The sequence below is a fragment of the Dromiciops gliroides genome, chromosome 5 (genome assembly GCF_019393635.1).
Source record: "Dromiciops gliroides isolate mDroGli1 chromosome 5, mDroGli1.pri, whole genome shotgun sequence".
Lineage (NCBI taxonomy): Eukaryota > Metazoa > Chordata > Mammalia > Microbiotheria > Microbiotheriidae > Dromiciops > Dromiciops gliroides.
Genome location: NC_057865.1, coordinates 301,201,431 through 301,225,065, shown reverse-complemented (window position 1 = coordinate 301,225,065; position 23,635 = coordinate 301,201,431). Strand labels below are relative to the sequence as shown.

The window sequence follows — 23,635 nt, the reverse complement described above, 5'->3', positions numbered from 1 at the left end:
GGTGGGTTCCCCAAGCTAAGCCTCAGTTACGTGGGAAGTGCAAAAATCTTTGGCCACTTATTAGCGTGAAAGAGTTGGGCAGGACAGCTCCTGGGAGCCTCAGCTCTCACCATCTTGGCTTTGGCTCCCCATCGCCCAAGGACAAGGAGCCCATCTTCCACCGAGGGCAGGAAGGGAAAGCTAACAGGAGGCAAGAAGAGAAACAGAGACTGCTTTTCAGGGGAACTGGGTCTCAAGTGGCCCAGAAGAGGTCAGGTGATTTTGTGTTTTGGGGAAGTAGTGGGGGGGTTGGGGCAGCCTAGGTCTTGGGGGGGGGTTCTGGGTAGCCTAGGTCTTAGGGACAGTCTACGTCTTGGGAGGTAGTGGGGGGGTTGGGGCGCCTAGGTCTTGGGGGGAGGAGTGGAGGCACGTTCTGCCCATCAAGTGGGTTCAATAGAACTGTGCCCATCAGCATCCCCGCCTGTATGGGCCGCTCCCCGCGTGGGGTGCCAGGCCTGTGCAGGGGGCCTCCCTCCTCGGGCCGCCTTTGCCCTGGGCTCCCTGGGACCCACGGGTGTGGATGAAAGTGCGGGAGCGGAGAGCTGCGGGGAAGGGGTCGGTGAGCGTGTACGTGTGAGCAAGCGTGCCCGAGCTCTCGGAGAAGGTGGAAACTGTTGGGGGAGGGGGGGAAGCTGCGTGAGACGAGGGGGCGGAGAGCGCTCTGGCCACAAAGCGCCTGCGCCGCCTCGGCCCGGGGTCGGGAGGCGGGGCTGGGGGGCGGAGCCCAGAGGAGGCGGGGCGGTCCCGGGAGGAGGTGGCCCCTTCTTGTCCTGCCTCCTTCCCCTCCCCCTTCCGCTCGCCGTGCGGCCCCTTTAAGAAGAAGCAGCGAAGGCGGGGCGGGGGCGTGGCGGCGGCTGCGCGGCGCGGGCCAGGCCGGGGCCGGGGCCGTAGCCGGGGCCGGGCCGGGCAGCTGGAGGCCGCCGGGCGGGCGGACGGGCTGGGCGCATCGGCGAGCCCGCGCACACCCCGCTGCACGCCGGGTCGGGCCCGGCCGGGGCAGGAGCGCGGAGGGCGGCGCGGGTGCGGCCGCAGCCTCTCCGGCGGCTGCTGCGGCGGCGGGCGGCGGCGGCGGCGGCGGGCGCGGGGCCGTGCGGGGAGCGGGGGCGCCGGGGCCGCGGGCTCGGCTCCGCTCGGCTCGGGGCCCCCGCTGCCGCCGCCGCCGCGCGTGAATGAAAGTGGGCTCCGATCTCTGCGCAGGGTAAGTGCGCGCCGCCCCCCGCCGGGCCCTCCGTCCCCGCCGCCTGTGCCCCGGGCTGATGGGGGGCCCCGCAGGGCCCCGGGCCGCCCAGCCCTGCCCCAGGGCGCCCTGTCCGGCCCCGCGGCCCCCAGCCCGGTCCACACGGGCACGCACATGGGCACGGGAGCGCAGCCCGCGCAGATCCACGGGCATCGCCTTGGGGCCGGGCACGGGATGCCCACCCCTCTCCTGGGGCGGGTGGGGGACGGGGAGCCCCCCCTCCAGCACGCACAGCCCAGCCGAGCCCCCCCCCCCCGCAGCCCCTGCACCAGCTGCCTCCCCAGGCGCGCACAGGACTAGGAAGGGGTCCTGGGGGGTGCCCCCGTGCCCTCTCCAATGCTTCCCTCTGCCCAGAGCCGCGGGCACCTCCCCCTCTGGCCGTCCTGGGCCTGGAGCACTCTCGTCTCACCCCAACTTCCTCCGGGCTCCCCTCCTGGACCCTCCCCACACTCCCCTCCCCGGGCCCCCTTCCAGGACCCCCCTCCTCGGGCCACCACCCCCCGCTCCCCCTCCTCGGACCCCCCCTCTCGGACCCTAGTGCTCCGCTGGCCGCGCGGGTGGGTGGTCAGGGCCCGAGGACAGTGAAGGGTCCTGGGAGAGGTGGGATGCCCACGCTCATCTCCCCGTGCCCTGACCTCTCGGCCTCCCTAGCTGCCTTTGTGTGCCAGGGCTTGGGGCCCGGGCAGGGGCAGGGATCGGGGCTGGATCGTACCTTGGCCCCACGCCAGGGCTGTCGGCATCTCTGGGCGGGGGGAGCTCCGGAGGGAGGGCGGAGGGGGAGGGCAGGGGAGGACCCTTGGGCAGTCCTCAGCCCACCCACCTGGGCCGGGGCACTGGCTCCTTTCTCCTGGGGCAGCGCCTGGAAGGTGGTCCGGGCTTGGGGGCTCATTAGGAAGAATCGGGGAGCCAGGTTGCCCGGAGGCACCAGCAGAAAAATCCAGCCCCTGCTTGCTGCCTGCCCAGGCGACCGGGCATTCGGGGAGCAGTGCTTAGGCGCCGTCTGTTTCCCAGGCGCGTGTCCCGGGCAGGGGGAGAGAGAGTTCAGCTTGTGCCCGGCCCTGAGCGCGGAGGGACGGCCTTGATACTTCCCCCGTTCCGACCGGTACTCCGCCCCGGGGGGCCTTTTCTTAGGGTACAGGTACAGCTACAGACAAGGGTCTGAGAAAGGTCTCAGCAACTCACAGGCATGATCCCAGCCTCTGCATGAGAGATGGGGGGTTGTGGTCCTCAGCTGTGAGACCTCCCAGACGAGGAAGTTCCTTGTGCCAGTGCAGGTCACCACCTGCTCTGAAGCCCAAAATCCCTCAATAGGCAGTAAGCATTTATTAGGTACCGGCTGTGTGCAAGGGGGTGTGGCTTGCCCAGGAGATGTCAGAGGCTGCTCTGGAACCCCGGGCCACTTCTCTGTCTCCTATGTTAAGCTACCTTTAGATGGATGAATAAATTAGCATTTGGTTTCTCGACTCTCTGGGTGAGATGAGTGAGGAGGTGCGATCCCACAAAGGAATCTGGGCAGGCTTCCTGAAAAAGGTGGCCAAAGGGTGGGAGGGGCATGTTCTGGTTCCAGGACCTGGCCTGGAGGCAGCACAGCCTAGGGCACACTCACTGAGGCTCTGGAGGGGGGGGGGGAAGAAAGATGTGAGATGGGGTTGGGTCAGAGTTGTGAGATGGGTTCCCCCCCTCCCCAGGCAGAGCCGCACCAGAGGCAGGCAAGAGGGAACTTGGAGAGAAGAGGGGCCTGTTGTGTGTCTAACCACTGGCCTTCTGGGCTCCTTCTTAATTAAGTCACCCAGAGCAGTGAATCTTAAACTTTTTCCACTCGAGACCCCTTTTCTCCCAAGAAGCTTAGCCACAATCTGGCTATAGAGTTATATAAATAGGTGTACACAACCTTTTATTGGTGCCAAATTTTTCAGGACCCCCACATTCAGACCCACAATTTAAGAAGCGTTGACTTAGCGTTGTCCTGGCAGTTGAAAGTGGGAGGGAGGATGGTTGCTCACCCTGGCTATCTGAGGGTCCCCGGGGGGACCAACCTGGGGACTCTTCCTGCAGCCTTGCAAAGGGACGGTTTGGGGGCCTGGTGGTGACAGCCCCTGTCCCAGCCGCCTCCCTCTCCACACGTTCTCTTGGTGGAGCTTGACCTTAGAGCTGGGAGGGGAAGCAGGGCAGGGGCTCTTGTCTTCTGTGGGTGCCAGAGGAGGACGCTGAGGCCAGAGTCCCCAAGGGAGTGGGGTGCCGAGCCAGGCCTGAGACTTTGCCATCCTACCCCAGACACTGCCATTGCCCAAGGAACCCAGGGGAGGGCAGGCTCCCCTGGGAGAGGGAGCCGGTCAGACCAAGGGGGAAAGATGTCCAGGCCGGGGCCTCCATGAGCGCTCGCTGCCCTCATGGCCTTGCAGGGACCAGTGGAAACAGATTCCAGAAACAGCGAGATGGCGGAGACCCGAAAGGACCTTCAAGGTCGTCTGGTCCAGGACTCTTCGTGACAGATGAAGAGACTGAGGCCGAGAGAGGTCGTGGGACTTGCCCAAGGTCACCCGATGGGAAATGCCCAAATGGGCATTTTAGTCATCGCCAACCCCCATTTCTGAAGTGCTCCAAGATCCACCAGGGACCTTCCAGCCCCAGACCCTGCCCGAGGAAGGCAGGGAGGGGAGAGTCTCACTCATCATTTGGGCACTGAGGGGGAACTGGAGGGGAGCGGGGATGGCGAGAGCCTCTGTTTTCCCCTTATCTCTAGAGGTAGCACTCCTCCTGCTGGACAGCTCTCCCTGTTATTAAGTGATTGCTGTGCCTTCTTTTCATCTTTGGTGGATCCTTGATTTCCTGCTGGCTCTGGTGCACCCTCCTCCTTTCTTCACCCCAGGAAATTCTGCTTTCCTGTGCCTTCTGCCTACAGTCTGCCCAGAACCCCAGAAGCCTTCTTCTTCCCCTTGGGTAGCCCAAGGCAAGGCATGCCACTAGGACTGTCTGCCATGGGATATCACCCATTCTCAATTTATGACTGCTCCAACTTCTTCTCCAGCATAAATAGCCTTGATAAAGTCATTTTTGAAGTACATTTCCCCCCTGTGAACAAATATTGTTTGTTTTTTTTGGTGAGACAATTGGGTTAAGTGACTTGCCCAGCTAGTAAGTATCAAGTATCTGAGGCTGGATTTGAACTCAGGTCTTCCTGATTCTAGGGCCAGTGCTTTATCCACTCACTGCACCACCTGGCTGCTCCCAAATATTGATTTTTCTCCCTCCTATTCCTTACCCTTGGAAAAACAAAACCCTTGTAATAAATACGCATAGTCAAACCAAATAAATTCTTGCATTGGCCATGTCCCAAAATATATATTCATCAGCTCTCTGTTGGGATATCGGGAGCATGGCTCCTCATTGGTCCCTATCATTGATCTAGTATCAGTGATGTTATTGGCATCATGCTTGGTCTGAGTGGACTCTCTTGCTGTTGGATTTTAAATATTCAGATTGGGGGCAGCTCGGTGGTGCAGTGGATAGAGCACTGGCCCTGGATTCAGGAGGACCTGAGTTCAAATCCGGCCTCAGACATTTAACACTTACTAGCTGTGTGACCCTGGCAAGTCACTTAGCCCCAATTGCCTCACCAAAAAAAAAAAAATGTTCACATCACCTGACAACAGTCCATACATACACATCTTCCCTGTCCCCTCTGTGACCTTCCATGACTTCCTGTTGCTTCCAGGAGAAAATGCCGTCCCCCTGCTTGCTCCCACCTTGCTCCCACCTTGCTCCCCACCTTCCCTCCCCAAGTTCACCTTTCTCACCCTCGTAAAGTGAAATTGGGCATTGGCTGTGTTCTGAAGTGGGCGTTCCGGGCCCCCTCCTCTTCAGCCTCCGCTCAGGCGCCGCCGGGAAGCCTCCTTCCTCTGGGCGTCCAGCACAGGACCCCTAGAGAAGGACTTGGTGGATAGGCTGCTCCTCTTAGTTTGGGCCCTAGGTGTTTCTCATCCCCTTTGTTTGTCCACTGTGGATGGTGAGACCTGTTTCTTTCCCGGTGCTTAGAATTTGGTTGAGCGAGGTCCTGGGAATGGGCGCAGGGTCTGTTGTCTGAAGCCAGGGGCATTTGGGGAGCTGAGGGCGCTTGCCGGGGGAGGGGGCTGTCAGGCACAGCACCGGGCCCAGCCTCTCTGCGATGTTTGAGTCTGTTCTCTGCTGTCTCAGTGGCTGCAGCCACTGTGGAGTCCCGTGGGGTGTTGTCTCGGGTCTGACAGACATCACAGCCTCTTGGTCGGCTGCCTTAGGAGCTTGCTTTCCCTCTTGGGGTTAGGGTTGTCTGGGGTCTGGAGAGAAGGTGTCCCTGGTGAGGAGAATGGGCCTCGGGGAGGCTGAGGCTGCCTGGGTTGGAGGCCTGCCTCTGGCCCCTCCTGGCTGGGGGACCAGTGAGCTGCTGTGAGGCTCTGCTGAATCATGGGCAGGTTTGGGGCAAGGAGCCCGAGGACCTGGGTGCGAATCTTGTCTGCCACTTACCGTGGGCCTGAGTGTGTGGCAGCCTCAGGAGGCTCCTCAGTATCCCTGGATCTCTGAGTCTGCACCCCTGTGACCCTGGGCACCCACAGGCCTCTGTGAGGCCCCAGCCCCCTGCTCTGAGGGCTCTGGGCTGCAGCACCCCAGAGGTTGGGGGCTGGGGGCCAGGGCCTCTGCCCTCAGGAGCTGCTTAATCAGCCCTCTGGGAAGGGCAGCCTTTGGGAGCTTACTGGGCCCGGCTGGGCATTCCTGGGATCATTCCACAGGCCAGGGGAAGCACCACTCCTCCAGTGACAGGGAAACAAGAAGCCCCTCCCCCGCATGCCTGCCCTGTGTCAGGGTGGGGCTGCGGGGCCCTCCTCAGAGCCCTTGTCAGGCACCCATGGTGGCAGGTGAGCTGGCTTCATAACAACTACCTTCCAGATCAGGGATGGAAGCTTCCTGCCCTGGAGGGACCATTTGGGCTAGCCCTCTCCTTTTTACAAATAAGGAAACTGAGGCCCAGGGATAAAGAAGGTATCTGAGGCAGGATTCAAACCCAGATCCTTGAACTTAAGAACTGAGGATCATTCCACTGAACCATTTACTCTCCTTCTGAATAGGGGGAGGGGATCAGGAGATCATAGACCTAGAGCCAGAAGGGATATCAAAGGCTGCTTTGCCCCATCTCTTTATTTTATATTGGGGGAAACTAAGGCCCAGGGACATGACATGACTTCCCCCAGGTCTCACAGTAGTAAGCTTCACAGACAGGATTTGAACCTAGATCCTCTAACTCCCAATGTTGAGAGGCCGCCAAGGTCTTGGGTAACGGTAATGTGGAGACAGCGTGCCCCGTGCAGCATAGACACTGCTATTGACCAGTGTTGGTGTCACTACTTCCTCATTATCACCAGTGACCACGTCTCATAGCAGACACACACACACACACACACACACAGAGTTTTCAGACCATGGCGCCCTTGACATACACTTTCATCTGATGTGGGGAAAACAAACACTCTGAGCCCCCTTTTTCAGGCCCAAGGTCATACAGTACTTGGGCAGAACTGGGCCCTAAAGCCAAGCGTTTGGGCTCAGCCTGGCCCTCTGCCCATCCCTCCCCATGCCCCTCCCAGGTTGTTGCAAAGGCCCCAGGCCTTCAAGACAAAACAGGGAAGACAGACAGGGGACAGGGTTTGAGCAGGGGGCCCTCCAGCAGTGGCTAGCCCAGTGGGACCGGAGCAGGAAAAGGGGAGCAGCAGACATTGTCTCGGAACCCCGCCTTCCTTTCCATGTGGCTCAGGGACCAACTCAGCTTGTTTACTCAGAGCCTGGAGTGGTCTGGGCTGGGGCTGGTGCTGGGGGTGTAGACAGAAAGGCCCCCCTCCCCTACCACTGCAGGAGGCCTGGCAGCGAACAAAGCCCAGGGTCACAGAAAGGAGGGAGAGGGGAAAGCCGAGAAGGGAGAGATCACTTTCAGGTGGGGGGGGGGAGCCCAGGAAGCTTCAGATCTAGAGATTTAGGGGCCAGAGGGACCTTCCGGATCATCTGAGCCCAACCCCCTGTTAGAGGAGGAAAGTAATGCCTACAGAGCTTGGATGGGCTGACACCCAGAGAGGCTAAGAGGAGAGCCCAGGAGGGACCCTAGAATGTGGAATGTCAGGCAGGGCCTTAGAACAGGGGATATCAGAGCTAGGAGGGGCCTTAGAACAGGGGATGGCAGAGCTGGGAGGGGCCTTAGAACAGGGGATGGCAGAGCTGGGAGGGGCCTTAGAACAGGGGATGGCAGAGCTGGGAGGGGCCTTAGAGACCATCTGATCCAAACTCCTTACCTTCAATATGGAGAACTTGAGGCCCAGAGAGGGGGAATCGTTAGCCCAAGGTCACAGAGCTGGGGCGCCTGGCTGGTTCTCTCTCCCTAGGTAGCTTGTCTGGAGCTGTGCTTTTCCTTGTTTCTCAGTGCAGTCCTTCAGCCATGCTCGGCTGCAGCCCCTGTGTCAGAACTTCCTGGGGACTAGAACCCTTTGGTGCCCAGGGCTCTGATCAGATGACTCAGTGACAAACTTTGAATGGAGAAGAGAACTGAACGGAGCTCTGTTCTCCCAGTCTCTGTGACTGTAAACTTAGAGGTCTTTCTTCCTTTCATTCATCTGTTCAGCAAACACACAGGGGGAGATGAAGCAGAGTGCAGAGGTGGGAGGCTGGTGTTAGGTGTGGGAAGCAGGGACGACTGGAATGATGATGGGACTGTGGCCGGCAGGGCGAGGAGTGAACTTAAGGAGTTCACCCAAGATGTCTTAGAGGGAGAGGGGACCGAGCGCGGCTGTGGTGCTCCTGGAGCTAAGATGTGGCTGCAGGGTCACTGTGCCCGGAGGTCCGGCAGAGCCGGGCTGGGCCTGAGCACCCGCCCTGAGCGTGGGCTCTGTTCTTGCTGTAAGGGGCTCCTCCCTAGGTGCACACCATGCAGAACAGCTCCAGGATCAAGGCCCCCGCTAAAATTAAGTAAGGCTCTCCTGGGCTTTCAGGGACAAAGGGGGACGGGTTGTAACTACTGACCAAGTTCTGTTCTTTTGGAAAGGAACGGGCTCCACAGACACTTTGAAGTGGCCCCTAGGGAGGCTGGGAGCACAGAAAGATCAGCTGCCTATAAAATGGGTGGAAGTTAGAGGGAGGAGGCTTTTGTCTCAGGTGGATCACACTGGCCCATGCCCTGTGGTGCCAGCATCTGAGGAGAGCTTGGGGCTTCCCTTTTAAGGACAGGCGTGCCAGGGTGGGGCAGCCCTGGAGCAGTGGGGCCAAGGAGGCTGACTGCCGGGAGAAGCTTCTTAGCCATTAGATCTGTCCCAGAGAGGAGCAGGCCCTCTTGGGAAGGAGTGAGTGCCCCACCTTTAGAGGTCTTCAAGCAGAGGTTGGGCAGCGTCCCCCTTCATGGGCTATTTCAGGTAGGAGGAGGCAACTGGATGCAGGGGAAAGAGCAGCTCTGACACTACCTGTATGACCTTGGACAAGTCACCTCTCTGGACCTTGGTGTCCTCTGTAAAATGAGGGGAGTTGGGTTAGATGACCTCTCAGGCCTCAAGGCAAGGAAAGAAGCATTTATGAAGCACTTACTGTGTGCCAGACTGTGCTAAGCACTGGGCATTTGATTACAAACCAAAGAAAGTCTGTCTCTGCTCTCAAGGACCTTATGTAGTAAGGAGTAAGATACAGCCCAAAAGGGAGCAGAAAAGGGATGGGTTTGGGGAAGGTGTCTGCACAGAGGCCTGGTATGGAAGGCAGGAGAGCCCCCAAAATGGGACTCCCCGGAAGAACTTTCCCGTGGGGGAAGGGAGGCAGCCCAGCAGAGGCATGTTGGCAGAATCCTGATGAATGGCCAGAAACACCACAGAAGCACTGAGTCCCTGCTGCTTCCAGGACCGCCCCCAGTGGGGGAAGGGCTTGTTCCATACCGGGAGCTCCCTACTCATGGGCTGGCTTCTCCGGAATCCCTGGGGACACTGGCTGGGACTGGCCTGGGGACTTTATCCCGACTTCCACGTGCCTTTAGCAAACAGTGAAGTCCAGGAGGAGCTTATTCTTGAGTCAAGCCGAGGGATTTTAGCTCGGCAGTCCTTCCAGATGCCATCCAGGCTGACATTCCATCTCTGTGAGGGTCCAGACTCCAGGGACCTTCTTAGTAGGGAGCCTGCTCAAGAGTGGGGACAGCAGGACAGGTCTGGTCCCTGCTCGGCCAGGGCCCACTCGGCTCGGGGGAAGAAGGACCCTTCCAGCCTTGCTCTGGGCCTCGTTCCTTTAATTCCACACACAGTTCTTACAGGCTTATTTTGGGGCCAGATTAAGGGCCGGACAGACCTTGTAGGTCCTCCAGTCCCACTCTTGTTTTACAGAAACAAAATCTCTGTGATTGCTTAGCTCCCAGGCAGTCAGAGATCCAGAGATGGGCTGCCTCAGGCTACCATCTTGTAAAGTGAACATTTGTTATAACTGGGGACACAGACAACCATAAAAATGAAGATGTGAGAGCTTCAAAAGCATAGAAATCTTAGGCACCATTAGCTTTGGGGTCTGAGGGCCTCCAGGCCTCCAGGCAGCAAGCATTTATTAAACGCTTTCTGTATGCCAGGCACAGCATGGTAACTGATGGTCCTCATGTCCACTGACATAGGGTCAGCTGGCTAAGAAGAGGCAAGTTGTATGAACTCCTCAGAAGGCAGAGATGTCTGCTTGTACATGGAGCAATAAGAACATTGTTAGAGAGGCCAGGAGGCCTGGGGCCATGAGCCCCCCTCTGTCTGTCTGGCTTGTCCTGGTCATGGGACTCTGGACAGGACACTTAGCCCTGTGTGCCCAGGTGACTCTCCTAGACTGTAAGCTCTCCTAGGCCAGGGGCTGAGCTGCCTTAGGAGCTGGGATTCACTTCAGGGGAAGACCTTTTCTCAGTGAAATCAGAGGCCTGGCCTAAATGCCCACTGGGTACCCAACTTTGGCTGGGAGTGCACAAAGCACATCAGCTTTGGGAGCTAGCTCAGACTGCCTTTCTTATCCCCATTTGGCAGACTAGAGGGTTGAGGCTCAGAGAGCTCCTACCCAAGGCCACATCGCTAGCCCAGGGGTAGAACTAAAATTTAAAGCCAGGGCCTCTGATTAATTAGGATTGAGGATCAGAGGGGAAACACCAGAGAGACTATCTAAGCCCTAGCTTCTTAAAACTATGGGTTGGGACCCCGTGGAGTCTTGTAACTAAACATGGGGGCACCACTAAAAGGTTGTGTATTCCCATTCTATATACCTATGGACAGGGTCATGTCAACATTTCTGGGGGAAAAGGGGTCACGAGTGGAGTTTCAGAAGCCCCGATCTGGTCCAATCCCCTCGTTTTATAGATGAGGAAGTTCAGCCATAGAGCTTTTGTATATTGTAGGTCCAGCTTTTGAGCTGGCAGGGGCCCTAGAGACTGACTCTCTGGACCTTTCCCTCATTTTCCAGATGGGAAAACTGAGGAACAGCCTTCTTTCTATTATGTTGAGCGGCCACATTAAAAAAACATAAAAACAAAAAACCCCATTCATGCTTTGTAGGCAAGTGGGCTCACTTAATGATCCAGAACAATCCATTCCCTGAGGGATCAAGAGAACTGAACTTCCTAGGATTTAGACCTAGGGCCAGCTTAGAAACCATCCGGTCTGACCCCTTCATTTTATTTTTTAATTCTTTTTGCAGGGCAGTGGGGGTTAAGTGACTTGCCCAGGGTCACACAGCTAGTAAGTATCAAGTGTCTGAGATCAGATTTGAACTCAGGTCCTCCTGAATCCAGGGCCAGTGCCTTATCCACTGCACCACTTAGCTGCCCCTCCCTTCATTTTACAGAAGAGGAAACTGAGGCTGCAAGAGGCAGAAAGGGCTTGTGGAAGGTTCAGCAGTGCATTCCCTTTCCAGAATTTTGGAGGTTAGACTCCTCCTCCTGGGCTATTTTTGTGCTCACAGTGTTTTCTTTTGGGTTGTTAAGGATCGTTCAAGGAATCTCTCTCCTAATTAGACATTAAGCCTGAGAGCCTTGAGGCAGCTCAGTCCTGGAGTATGGGAGCCTGATCCCGGGACTTTAAGGGGATGAAAGAGAGGGCCTCATCCATTTTAATCCATGCACTATATTTACACGATGAAGAAACACTGGTTTAGAGCAGGTCCCCGGAGGTCCAGGGCCGAGACCGAGTATTCATACCCATCGATAGAGCATCTATTTCAGACTAGGGGGCAGGGTGGATACTCCATTCTCATCAGCTTTCCTGAGGCTTTTAAAACTCAGCCTAGCTGAGCTCTGCAAGCACTTATCTTATTATTGATGGTAGTAATCATCACAGCTTCAAGGTCTACAATGCCCTTCCCTTCCCACAATCCAGTGACATTAAAGATCCAGTATGCTGTCCTCGTGGTGTAGACGGAGGAGAGACTGGACTAGTCTCACTGAAAAGAATCGCAGGAAGGACTGACGAATCACCTCCCAGCAAGAAAGCTGGAGGATATAGGGGTCCAACCCTGTCATTTTCCAGTGTCCTAAGTGACTTGCCCGAGGCTTCAGAATTCTTCTCTTGGGCTCTTCCCACCGTACCTACACTGCCCAAATTGGGCATGTGGAAAGATTTGCCACCATTCCGTCTGGCCACCATTTGTTGAGGACCTGTCTTGTTCTGAAGCTGCCTTTGCATTGCCTTCTTTTGTTTTCACATTACCTACACTTCCCTGATTCCTTTCCCCCTCCCTTCCATTATGACAAATCATTTTTTAAGAGGAAAAAGGGGAAAAAATTCAGCAAAACCAATCAACACATTGAAAACCATCTGGCTTTATATGCAGTGTTGTGTCCCCCTGGACCCCTGTTTACTTCTTCAAGGAAAGGGAGGATATCTTCTTGTATCTCTTTTTGGGGGTTGAGCTTGGTGAATCAATTTTTACAACATTCAGTTTGGACTGTTTTATGGTGGTGGTGATTATTTCTTCCCCTTCCCTTCATTTATGCATCTGTGGTTACTTCATATATTGTTTTCCCGGCTCTGCTGACTTCTCTTGGTGTCAGTTCATGACAGTCTTTTTGTGCTTCTCCATATTCTGCATGTTAGTCATTTCTTACAGCACAGGCCTATTCCATTACGTTCGTGGACTACAGTTTGTTAGCCATTCACCAATCAAGGAACATCTACTTTGTTTCCAGTTCTTTGCTGTTACAGAAAGTGGTGCTATCAATATGTGGGGTGCCTAGGAAGCCTTTCTTTTTGTCAGTGGCCTCCTTGGGGTACATGCTTAGCAGTGGAATCTCGGGGTCAGAGGGCATGTAAGTTTTAGATATTTGATTTGCATTTTCCCAGAATGATTTTTTTTTTTTTTACCAATCCAAAGTTTCACCAACAATACAATAGGGTGCCTAGCTTCCCCCAACCCCGCCAACACTGGCTTCTTGTCTTTTGTCACTGGAGCCAATTTTCTGTTGTGAAGTGAAACCTGGATCTTGCGTTGCTGTGCATTTCTCCTATTTGTGATTTGAAGCATCAGGTCCTAAGGTTGGCCCTCATCTGAGGACTGTTTGTTCATGTGTGTTGACTCCTTCTCTTTTGGGGAATGGCCTTTGGTCTTATGTATTTCTCATCATTGTTTATGTAGCTTGAAGGCCAGGGCTTTGGCAGAGATAGTCTAGACAAAGTTGTTACCCCCGCTGATTTACCCCCTTCCTCTGCCAGATGTGTTCATTTTGTTTTTGTGAAAGCTTTCCAATTTCAGGCAATTGAAATTATTCAACCTTTTGTAATTGCTCCTATCCTGTGTTTGGTTAGGGATTCATCCCCTACCCATTGCTGTGAAAAGTGCACAAGATAGGATCTCTGGGTGCCCCTTCTGGGCCTCAGTTTCCTTCTCTGTGAAATGAGGACTTTGCTCCCATAAAGCACCAGGTGGCAGAGAACTCAAGCTACTGGCTTTTGCTGAGGGCTGCAGGGGCAGAGGGGCGGTCGGCTGCCTGGCCCATGGAGCTGCCACTCGGCTCTCTCCTCCAGACCCAGGCGGTGAGCTCTGACACCCTGGTCTGTCTGGGCTGCCTTCCCCCAGCCTGCTGGCTTTCCCACACACATGCCCCACTGAGAGAAGTGAGTTTACTCCTACGTCCTAGGAGCCTGCAGACGAGGAGGCCAGCAGCACATGCTTGGTGCACCCCCTAGCCTGGGCCCCCAGACCTAGTGGAAGCACCTGCTGCCTCAGGAGGTGTCTGAGGCCAGAAGGGGTTGCCAGGTGAGGCCTCTGTCCTGTGACTCAGCGGGCCCCTTGCTGGAGAGTAGGCCAGTGTCCTAGCCTGCCCTAGACCTACTGGGCTGGGACACAGAAGCCAGGAGATCCAATTCCAAGGGCAGCCAAGGCCGAGGACAGTCACTGGATCTGCCCGCTTATCTCCCACCCAGAGACCCAGCTGCAGATGAGGAAAAGAGGCTTGGCCTTGAGAGGGTGTGTTGGCAGGGGGAGAACTGGGCTTGACTGGGGCCTGACAGGCAAAGGCCCTCCCCTCTTGGTTCTGTTCACCCGGACAGGCCTAAGCCTGGCTGGGCCTCTCATCAATAGCAGACTCTACCATCCCCTGGTGTCTCGGTGCATAAAGCTGTACACACATGTTCTGTCTCTCTGTTAGAGGATAAGGATCCCAGCGGGCACTTAGTAAATGCTCATGGATGGACTGTACATAGACTATTTTTTTTGCAGGGAAGTGAGGGCCAAGTGACTTGCCCAGGGTCACACAGCTAGTAAGTGTCAAGTGTCTGAGGCCGGATCTGAACTCAGGTCCTCCTGAATCCAGGGCTGGTGCTTTATCCACTGCGCCACCTAGCTGCCCCCTGTACATAGACTTCTGACTCCATCTAACAACACGCTTATCTGTCCAAGAATCTCAGGCTCCAAGAATTTGCAAAGCCTCCTCCTTCTGCCCAGGGTGGCTCCTGGGCAGCTTTGGTGTGTGGGGAGGTCTCTGGGCCCAGGGCCGGGGTCATCATGCTCTCCCTGGAGTCACAAAGATCCAGGTTCAAGGCTTGCCCCTGTAGCAGTGTGAGTTCAGGCGGATGACCTAATCTTTAGGACTCTCGGGAACTCTCAAAGGCCAGGTTACAGACAGGGGCAGACCTTTTAATTCTGCCTTTCAGTGAAGGTGAGGCCTTTAGGGATTTGGTTCAACTTCATTTTATAGAGAGGGAAACTGAGGCCCAGGCAGCTTGGGCCCAGGCTCACACAGGAAGTTAGAATTCTAGACTAAGATGACTCAGGGAACCTTCTCTCAGCAGTCCTGGCCTAGGATTTTATTTATTACTATACAAAAGCAGAAAGAGCTACAGCAGGAGGCAGATAACTCTAAGTTGGGTATGTTTTAGAGAGGATTCCAGCTCAGATGTGGGTTGGACTACAATCCTCCGAGGTCCCTTAAAGCTCAGAGATTTGGGGATACCCAACTTGGGAGGTTGATCTTCTCTGGCCAAAGCCAGAGGTAGGACTGGAGGGAGGAGAGAGAGAGAGAGAGAGAGAGAGAGAGAGAGAGAGAGAGAGAGAGAGAGAGAGAGGAGCAGAAGGCAGGCAGAGGGTGTGGGTTGAGTCCTGGCTTTGCTACTTCCTATCTGTGTAACCTTAGACAATTCGGTTTCCTGACTTCACTTGGAAAAGAAGGGGCTTGGACAAAACAATCTTTCAGGTTCTGTCTGTCCAGTGCTGGAGCTAGGTGGGGTTCTTTCTCGAGCGATGTGGTGGCATATTTAGAGAAGCTTAGAATGTCTAATCTGGAGGGGCCTTAAACAGGGAAGGTCAGAGCTGAGAGGGAACTGGGCAGCATCCTGTTCTGTCCTGTCTCTGACACATTGCCCCTCTCTGTCATGCCCATGCCACCTCTCAGTTTTCATCTCTCCCTCTCTGCTGACTCCTTCCCTCCTTCCTATAAATGTCAATAACAAATAAACCTTCCCTTGGCCCTTCCATCCCCTCTAACTGTTGTCCTGTCTTCTGCCCTTTCTGGCTAACTTCCTGGGAAAGGCTGTCTCCAGCGAATGCCTCCTCTTCCTCTCTTCTTATTCCCTTCTTAACTCCTTACAATCTGGCTTCCAACTTTATCATTCCACTGTAACTGCCCTCTCCAAAGTGACCAGCGATCCCTTAGTGGCCAAATCTAATGGTCTTTTCTAAGTCCTCATCTTGATATCTCTTGCAGCTTTTGACATGGGTTGGTTGCCCTCTTCTCCTTGTTACTTTTTTCTCTCTGGATTATCAGGGCACCCTCTCCTGGTTCTCCTCCTTTGCTGGAGCTGCCTCTAGATCATGCCCTCTCATCAGAGACGGTCCCTCTGCTCTTCTCCCCCTCGACCACTGCACAGGGTGATTTCATCAGCTCCCATGAGCTCAGTGACTGTCTCTATGCTGATCATTCTCAAATCTTCTTTCCCATCCCAGACTCTCTGCTGACCTCCAATTTCGCATCTCCAACTGCCTCTCAGACACCTTGAACTGGATATCAAGTTGTTTAGTTGATGAGTCATGGTTTTTTTTGTTTGTTTGTTTTTGGGTTTTTTTGGGCAAAGATTTGGAGTGGTTTGCCATTTCCTTCTCCAGCTCATTTTTACAGACGAGGAAATAGAAGCAAATAGAGTTAAGTGACTTGGCCAGTGTCACACAGCTAGTAGGTATCTGAAGCAGGATTTGAACTCAGGTCCTTACTTTGCCACTAGCTGCTGGAATGTCTAGTAGATATCTTAAACTCAACATGTCCCAAACTGAACTCATCACCTTTTCCTCCTACCTTCTCTATAACTGTAGAGGACATCACCATCTTCTTAGTTCCTCAGACTCCCAACCTAGGAGTCATCCTGGACTCCTTATTATATCTCATCCTCCATATCCAAACTGTTGCAAAGACCTGTCCATTTCACCTCTGCTGCCTCTCTTGTCCATTTCACCTCTGCAGCCTCTCTTGTCCATTTCACCTCTGCTGCCTCTCTTGTCCATTTCACCTCTGCTGCCTCTCTTTGTCCATTTCACCTCTGCATCCTCTCTTGTCCATTTCACCTCTGCTGCCTCTCTTGTCCATTTCACCTCTGCTGCCTCTCTTGTCCATTTCACCTCTGCTGCCTCTCTTGTCCATTTCACCTCTGCAGCCTCTCTTGTCCATTTCACCTCTGCTGCCTCTCTTGTCCATTTCACCTCTGTTGCCTCTCTTGTCCATTTCACTTCTGCAGCCTCTCTTGTCCATTTCACCTCTTAATCCCCAGTGTGCTTCCCTACTTTCCTCTGACCCTGCCTTCACCCTGGTGCAGAGCACATCACCTCACCATCACCTCACCATCTGGACTACTCACCTGGACTACTACAGCAGCTGCCTGGGGGGGGGGGGGGAGGCAGTCTGCCTGCCTCAGGTCTTTCCTCACTCCAATTCATCCTTCATTAGTCACCAAAGGGATTTTCCTAAATCACAGGTCCAGTTGTGTCACACCCACCCCACAAACTGCAGTGGCTCCCTATCACCTCCAGGATCAAATGCTGGGCATTCAAAGCCCTTTATAACCTGCCCCCTCCTGCCTTTCCTATCTTCTTACACCTCACATCCGGCCAGAAACTCTTCAAATCCATGATGCTGGCCTTTTGGCTGTTCCAGCCACAAGACCTTCCATCTGTTGGCTCTGGGCATTTTCTCTGATCACCTCTCATGACTGGAACACTCTCCCTCCTCATCCTGCCTCCTGGCTTCTTTGGCTTCCTTCAAGTCCCACCTAAAATCCCACCCTCTACAGAAGCCTTCCCCCGACTCCTCTTAATTCTAATGCCTTCCCTCTGTTAATTATTTCCCATCTGTCTTGCTTGTTTGTACATTTTTGTTTGCTTGCTACTTTTCCCATTAGATAGTGAGCTTCTTGGGGTCAGGGCCTGTCTTTTGTTTCTTCTTTGTTGTTCGTCCTTCATTCTCAAAGTTTCTTGTGCTTAGCATAGCCCCTGACACATCCAAGGCACTTAATAAATGTTTATTGACTGACTGAACAGGGAATGTCAGAGCTGGGAGGGAAGCTAGAGCAGGGAATGTCAGAGGTGGGAGGGAAGCTAGAGCAGGGAATGTCAGAGGTGGGAGGGAAGCTAGAACAGGGAATGTCAGAGGTGGGAGGGAAGCTAGAGCAGGGAATGTCAGAGGTGGGAGGGAAGCTAGAGCAGGGAATGTCAGAGGTGGGAGGGAAGCTAGAGCAGGGAATGTCAGAGCTGGGAGGGGGCTTAGAACAGACTTTTGGAGAAGGGAGGGAATACTTTATGACCCCAGGTTAAGCTCTGCTCCAGCTTGGTTGTCTGCCAACTTTTTACCAGCAGATCTACCTTGGGATCTTGGGATCTACCAAAGATACAGTTGGCTCCTTGACACCCAAGTAAAGGATGTAGTAGAAAGAACACTGGCCTCGCAGGCAAGAATCCTGGCTGTGTTTCTTCCCACCTGTGGGACCTTGGACCAGTCACAATCTCCCTGAGCCTCAGTTTTTCCATCTGTGCATTGGAACTAACACTGTGCCTGGCCATCCTTCCGTCTTTCTCTGCCTTCCTCTCATGGTGGCCAGCATCTAGTAAGTGAGACTGGGCACGGCACAGTGTCAGCCATCATCAACTCAGCGAGTGTCTAGGCAAGGAAATGTCTGTGCTTCTTAACTGGCAGAAGGCCAGATTCTGAATCCAACGCACATCTGCCTCTGAGGGTGCTTTGGAAGAAGTGACGTCTTTAAACTTTTCAGTAACTGCCCTGGCAGGTGTGGGCTGGTTGTGGGCTCGGTGGCCCTGCCAGCATCTCCCCCAGACAGTTTTTAGATGTGCTTGGATCAAGAATGAAGAACTGTTTGCTGTTAGAATGGCACTTGGTAGTAAAAAGATCGTGCTACAAAAATGCCGACTGACTGGGCACCCAGTCTCCCTCCCGCCTCGCCCCACCCAGATGAACCTCCCTGCTGGCTTCCTAGTGTCTCTAGACTCACCTACAAACGCCTGCCCTTCACAGTCTGGTGACAGCTCACCCTTCCAGTCTTACCGTGCTAATTACCCTCCTTCACACACTGTACGAGGAGCCAAACTGACCCACTTTCTTGTTCCTTGTATCTGTTGCTTCATCTCCTACTTCCATATCTTTGCCCAGGCTACCCCCCTGCCTGGACTGCCCTTCCTTCTCACTTCCCCCTTAACATCACCTCCTGCTCCATTACCTCATTTGGACTTTGCTCATATGCCGATGTGCTGTTCTTCCCTTCCCCCACCCACCAAATGCTACCCCCTCACACACACCTTATTACCATTACCTATAAAATGAGGTGGTTAAACCAGATCCCCTCTGAAGGTCTTTCCATCTCTAACCTTATGATCTTATAACTTGGTGAGGATGGGAAGTGGTCTAGCAGTTAGCTACCCACTCATTTCTTTGTTCTTCCTGTTTGTTCACACTAGAGAAGGAAGAGAAATTTTCCTGATTCCATCCCATGACTCTAAGTCCGAGGAAGGACAAATGACTTATCCAAAGTTGTATAGGTAGTAAGAGGCAGGAGTGGGATTGGAACTTGGGAGCTTCCCCCAAATCACATTCTTTCTCTCTTCTTAGGGCATTTTGGTAGAGTTGAATCGCTAGTAAATCTCCCTTCAAGCAATTCAATGCATGTAGAGTCCCATGGAACAAGGATCTGAGTCTCTGATGTAATTGTACATTAATGTAGAAACTCAAACTATTTTGATTTAGGGTTTTTTTTCTTAATTTAAAACAAAACATGATGTAACAACAGCAACAACAAAACCCCATTCATTTTTTTTCGTCGTGTCTAAAGTACAAGGGAAAAGCTTGTTGTCTGAAGTCAGGAGCCTTTCTGGTTGAAAGGCTGTTTACACAATTCATTTGCTTTTTCCTCTGGGGCAGGGAGTGCAAAGGTAACCTGTGGCAGTGCTCCAGGGCCTCAACCCACTCCAGGCTGACCTCATCTTCCCTCCAGTCCCAGCCCATGCTTGGGCCCCCTTCCATGGACACTCCACCATTCCTTCAATCTCCCTGGTTGAAACCTTTGACTCTGGCCTCTCGTTATCTACTGAGATCTCACTTGTCACATCTAGTGAGTCACCAAGGCCTAGCATTGCACCTCTGAGAGGTTTTTCCAGTCTGTCCCCTCCTCTCTCTTCCTGCAGTTACCAGCCCTCTGCCACCCACCTAGCCTAGTCCCATAGCCTCCTCTCAGGCCTGGTTTCCAACGTGTCCTTACATTGTTGCCAGAATCAGCCTCCTCATGCATATATTTGCTCATAGATCAATCAGTAAGCCTTTTTTTGGCCACTACTATGTGCCTGGAGCTGGAGGTAAAAAGGCAAAATTGAAATACCACCAGCCCCCCAAGGAGTTTCCATTCTCTCAGAGGAGAGGACAGGGACAGAGACAAGAAAATGGAAAACCTATACAAAGTAATCTCTGGGAGCCACTGAGATTTGTTCATCTCACCAAATGTCTATTTGATGACAATGGAACAGGAATCCCAGCGGGCACAGTCAAGAAATGGCCAGTGACTTGAATCACCCTAGCTCTTCCCCTCTCTCTTCCCCAGTGCCTAGGCTCCGGGATTAATGTTTTTATAATGTATGTTGAATGAACTCATGCATGCTCGTTGGCTAGCTCTTCTCCCCATTTCCTCCCAGTTTCTTTGTAGGGACTGACTTGTCCACGTGTCATATCCATGTAAGTTGCTTGTTTACATATTTATTTTTTGTCTTTGGCCTCTTTGGAGCCTAGCTGGAATGTATATAATAGGCATGCAGTAGGTATGCACAGACGGGGACATTTGCTAGCTGTGCCCCCCCCCCCAGCCTCATAGGCACTGCCAGCCTTGCAGAGCTGGGGACAGCACTTTGTGAGCCTCCACCAGTGACCCACAGGTCACAACTACAGCCTGATGTTCAGAGCCAGGCACCTCCCTACACTCTTGCCATGTGTGTCATTGAACTAAAGGCGTCACAAGCAGAATACTTCACTAAATCAGCCTTTACCAAATGCCCAAGAGGCGCCTCGGCTGGCTGCTCAGTGTAGGGGGCTGGGGCACAAAACCAACCAAGCCCCTGCCCCCAGTGGGCTTACTGTCTAGCGCATGTGCATTGATGGAAGGTCGAGTGGGATTGAGGCCCAGCCCAGAACCAGACCAGATGCCCTAGAATGTGGTGAGGGAGGGGGTGAGTCAGGGAAGGCTGCTGTCCACAGAAGGATTTCCGCAGCTGCAAATAAGAGAGGAGGGTAGTCCAAGAGGGCAGGACCCAGAGCAGAGGTGGCTCAGCCCTCCTGTGCTGAGCTGAAGAAGCTCGTCTTTCATCCGACAAGCAGGCACAGAGCTGCTGTGAGCAAGAGAGCCATGTGGGCACGTCTCTGCCTTAAGAAGGCCAAGTGGGCAGCCGCATGGAGGAGGGGCCTGACCCAGGGCCTGGGAGAAGGACAGTGAAGGCCTAAGCCATGCCAGTGGTTGTGGGTGGGCCCCCAATGGAGGGAACAGAAATAGTACACATCCTCACACTGTTTGCCCCTGGGGGGCTGGGGCCACCCTGACTTTTGGCCCAAGTTGCCAGAATGTCCTTTTCCTTTAGGTATTTGCTCATCTCCAGAGTACCCTGTGGCCTCCTTCTCATGCAGGGAGCTCTCTTTCCCATCACCAAATTCTGGTTGCCCTGATAAGGCTCCGCATCCATGTGGAAAGACGCTTAGGAGCCACCCTTCCCTCTGCCCACCAACCTGTTCGTCTGGTCGAGCCAGGTAGGGCAGGAGGTGGCCCCGTCCTGTTCATTAGCTCTATTTTGGTGCTCGGCTCTGGGATGGGCCTGCCAAGAGCACCTTTGATGTCGGAGGTCAGGGCCCAGCAGGCTGTGCCCACTGTGGCCCGGCTCGGGCCTTTGTCCCTGTCTGATTGAGCTGTTGCTCAATCAGCTCCTGTGGCCTGGCCCCGAGGTATGGCTCTTTCCATCAAGTTTGCCTTAGTTTAATGTTTAAAAGACAAGACTGTCCCCGGGATCCTGGGAGCCGAAGATCTTCGAGGTGGGACACGGAGAGAGAGGATGTGGTGAGTGGAGCTTCATCTGCATCGGCAGGAAAGGACATGTTGAAGGCATTCTCCTGGAGGCTTTTTGAATGTCTAGATGTTCCGGATCCAATGGTGCATCGCCCCTCTTTCCTGGCCCCGCTGGGGTTTGTGTGCGAGGGTCAGCCTTCAGGGACCCCTGCTTCTAGAACCCCTCTGTGGGCTCCAGGAGAAGCCTGGATGAGGGCCGAGGGCTGAGGGAAGGGAGAGATGCCCCGCTGTTTTAATGCTCTTCCGGGGAGTCTGAGGGGGAGGTTCAGCCCTTGCCGAAAGTACTTGGAAAGGCCTGTGCTTATTTTCCTTCTGTAGTAAGGACCTTGTTGGTTCTGGAGACAGCCCATTAGGCTGCTTGTTGTGCCCCGGTAATCGAGAGGTCTGGGCTGGAATCCCCCCTCTGCCACCAAGGGCATCACTTGGCCCCCTCCGAGTCTCCCTGGGCCAATACAAGAAAAGTGCCTTTTCCCATTAAAACATTGTACAAGTGGAAGGTGTCGGCCTTTATTCTTCTTGGGTTACCAAGCTAAGCCTTAGGTTTCATTACTCAGAACTCTGTCTGGAAGGTGTGGACACAGGGTCTGCCAAGCATTCGGGCACAGTGCAAAGGGCTGGGTCTGGAGCCCAGGCACCTGGCTCTCTGTCCCAGCCATGCTTCTAGGGGGCCAAAGTAGGCTTGTCTCTGAGACCCAGAGAGCACAGGCAGGAGCTGAGAGACCACGAGCCCAAACCCCACATTTTACAGACCTCCAGCTTCTAAGCGTCACAGCAGGGGTTTAGACTGATGTGAAATCAAGGTCTTCTCCACTAGAGCAAACTGCTGCCCAGGTGGAGACCTTCCGGCATGGGCGTGGTGCGAGGCCTCTTTCTGTTTCCAGGATGGCTGCCTCCAGAAGAGGGGGGAAGGGAAGATCAAGGCAGGCCAGAGAGAAGGAGAGGGGGAGGAAAGGAAGGGAGGAGAGAGAGGAGAGGAAGAGAGGAGAGAGGGGAAGGGGGAAGAAGGGAAGGAGGGAGAGAAAGAGGAGAGAGGGGAAGAGGGAGAAAGGGAAGGAGAGAGAGGAAAGAGGAGGGAGAGATAGAGAGAGAGAGGAGGATGGAGGAAGGGAAAGAGGAAAAGAGAGAGGAAGAGGGAGGAAGGGAAGGGAGGGGAGAGAAAGAGGTGGGAGGGAGGATAGGAGGGAGGGGGAAAGAGAGAGAGAACTTGACAGATCAAGATGGACTCTGCTCTCCAGCTCTGTGAAAGGAGCCGAGCCCAGGGCCCCCATGCTGCCCTGCCTAGCAGAGGCTCTGTGTGTGCATGTGTGCGTGTGCTTGCGCGCACACACGTGCACACAAGCCTCGCGCTTGCATGAACGCATTCACCACCTGATATTAGAAACAAGAATCCCTGCTGAAAACCAAGCCTTCAAACACCACTGGGCAGACACCAGGAGTCTCTGATTTGATCATGCTGAATCTTGGCCTGGAATGACACAGGGAGACAGCTCGGGGGAACTGGAGAATGTGGGAGGAGGGGAGGTGCACTAGAGGCCAAGACCTTGCCTGGGCCCTGCCTGACAGGTGGGCATGGGCACACAGTGGCAAAGGAGAGGCCCAGAGCAGGGCAGGGTGGCCTGGCTGGCCCCGGCACGGGCCCGGCCCAGGGGGACACTGCTGCCCATGCCAGAGGGGCCGCTGTCTGCCCAGGGCTAGGGGCTATGAGGGGAGAGGAGGGCAGCACACCAAGCAACAGAGCAGATGAGAGGGAGAGGCTGCAGCCAGGCCATGGGATTCCCATCTCAAGGACCTTGGAGAGCTCCATCCCTCCTTTCCTAAAGGCAGAGGCCAGGGGCCTCATGGCAGCCAGGAATTCTGGGAAGGCTCTAGTTCTGCCATCAAATGAGATGCATAATGACCGACTGCTCAGCATAGAGCCAGGGCTATGTGAGTGTCAGCTGTCGCCATGATTGTGGTTTTAACTGGGCTGTTCTCATCACCTCGGGTTTAGCAGGAAGATTGTAAGCAGGGATTCTGGCTTCTGGGCTCGAGGGAGCTGGGAGGTCATTGACACAGTGTCAGAGCTGGGGCAAGGGGGAGAAAGACCTTAGAACATGAAATGCCAGAGATGAGAGAGACTTTAGAACAGGGGATGTCAGGGCGGAAGGGACCTTAGAACAGGGATATCTGAGCCGGGAGGGACCTTAGAACAAGGAAGGTCAGAGGTGGGAGGGACCTTAGAACAGGGAAGGTCAGGACTGGGAAAGGTCTTAGAACAGGGGATGTCAGGGCTGGAGGG

At 54.4% G+C, this 23,635-nt stretch overlaps 1 protein-coding gene across 2 annotated transcripts in view; it reads left to right on the top strand.

Moving 5' to 3' along the window:
* Positions 1-1,133: 1,133 nt before the first annotated feature.
* GRAMD4 (GRAM domain containing 4) overlaps positions 1,134-23,635 on the top strand; it is an 81,782-nt gene continuing 59,280 nt past the window's right edge. Inside the window, exon 1 of one of the 2 annotated variants that reach the window (XM_043966648.1) lies at positions 1,134-1,237. In XM_043966648.1, coding sequence (XP_043822583.1) covers positions 1,209-1,237 — 29 coding nt within the window. In that variant the 5' untranslated portion in view covers positions 1,134-1,208. Of the gene's footprint in view, positions 1,238-21,310; positions 21,349-23,635 lie in introns of those variants that run through there. The other variant, XM_043966649.1, reaches the window with a different exon arrangement.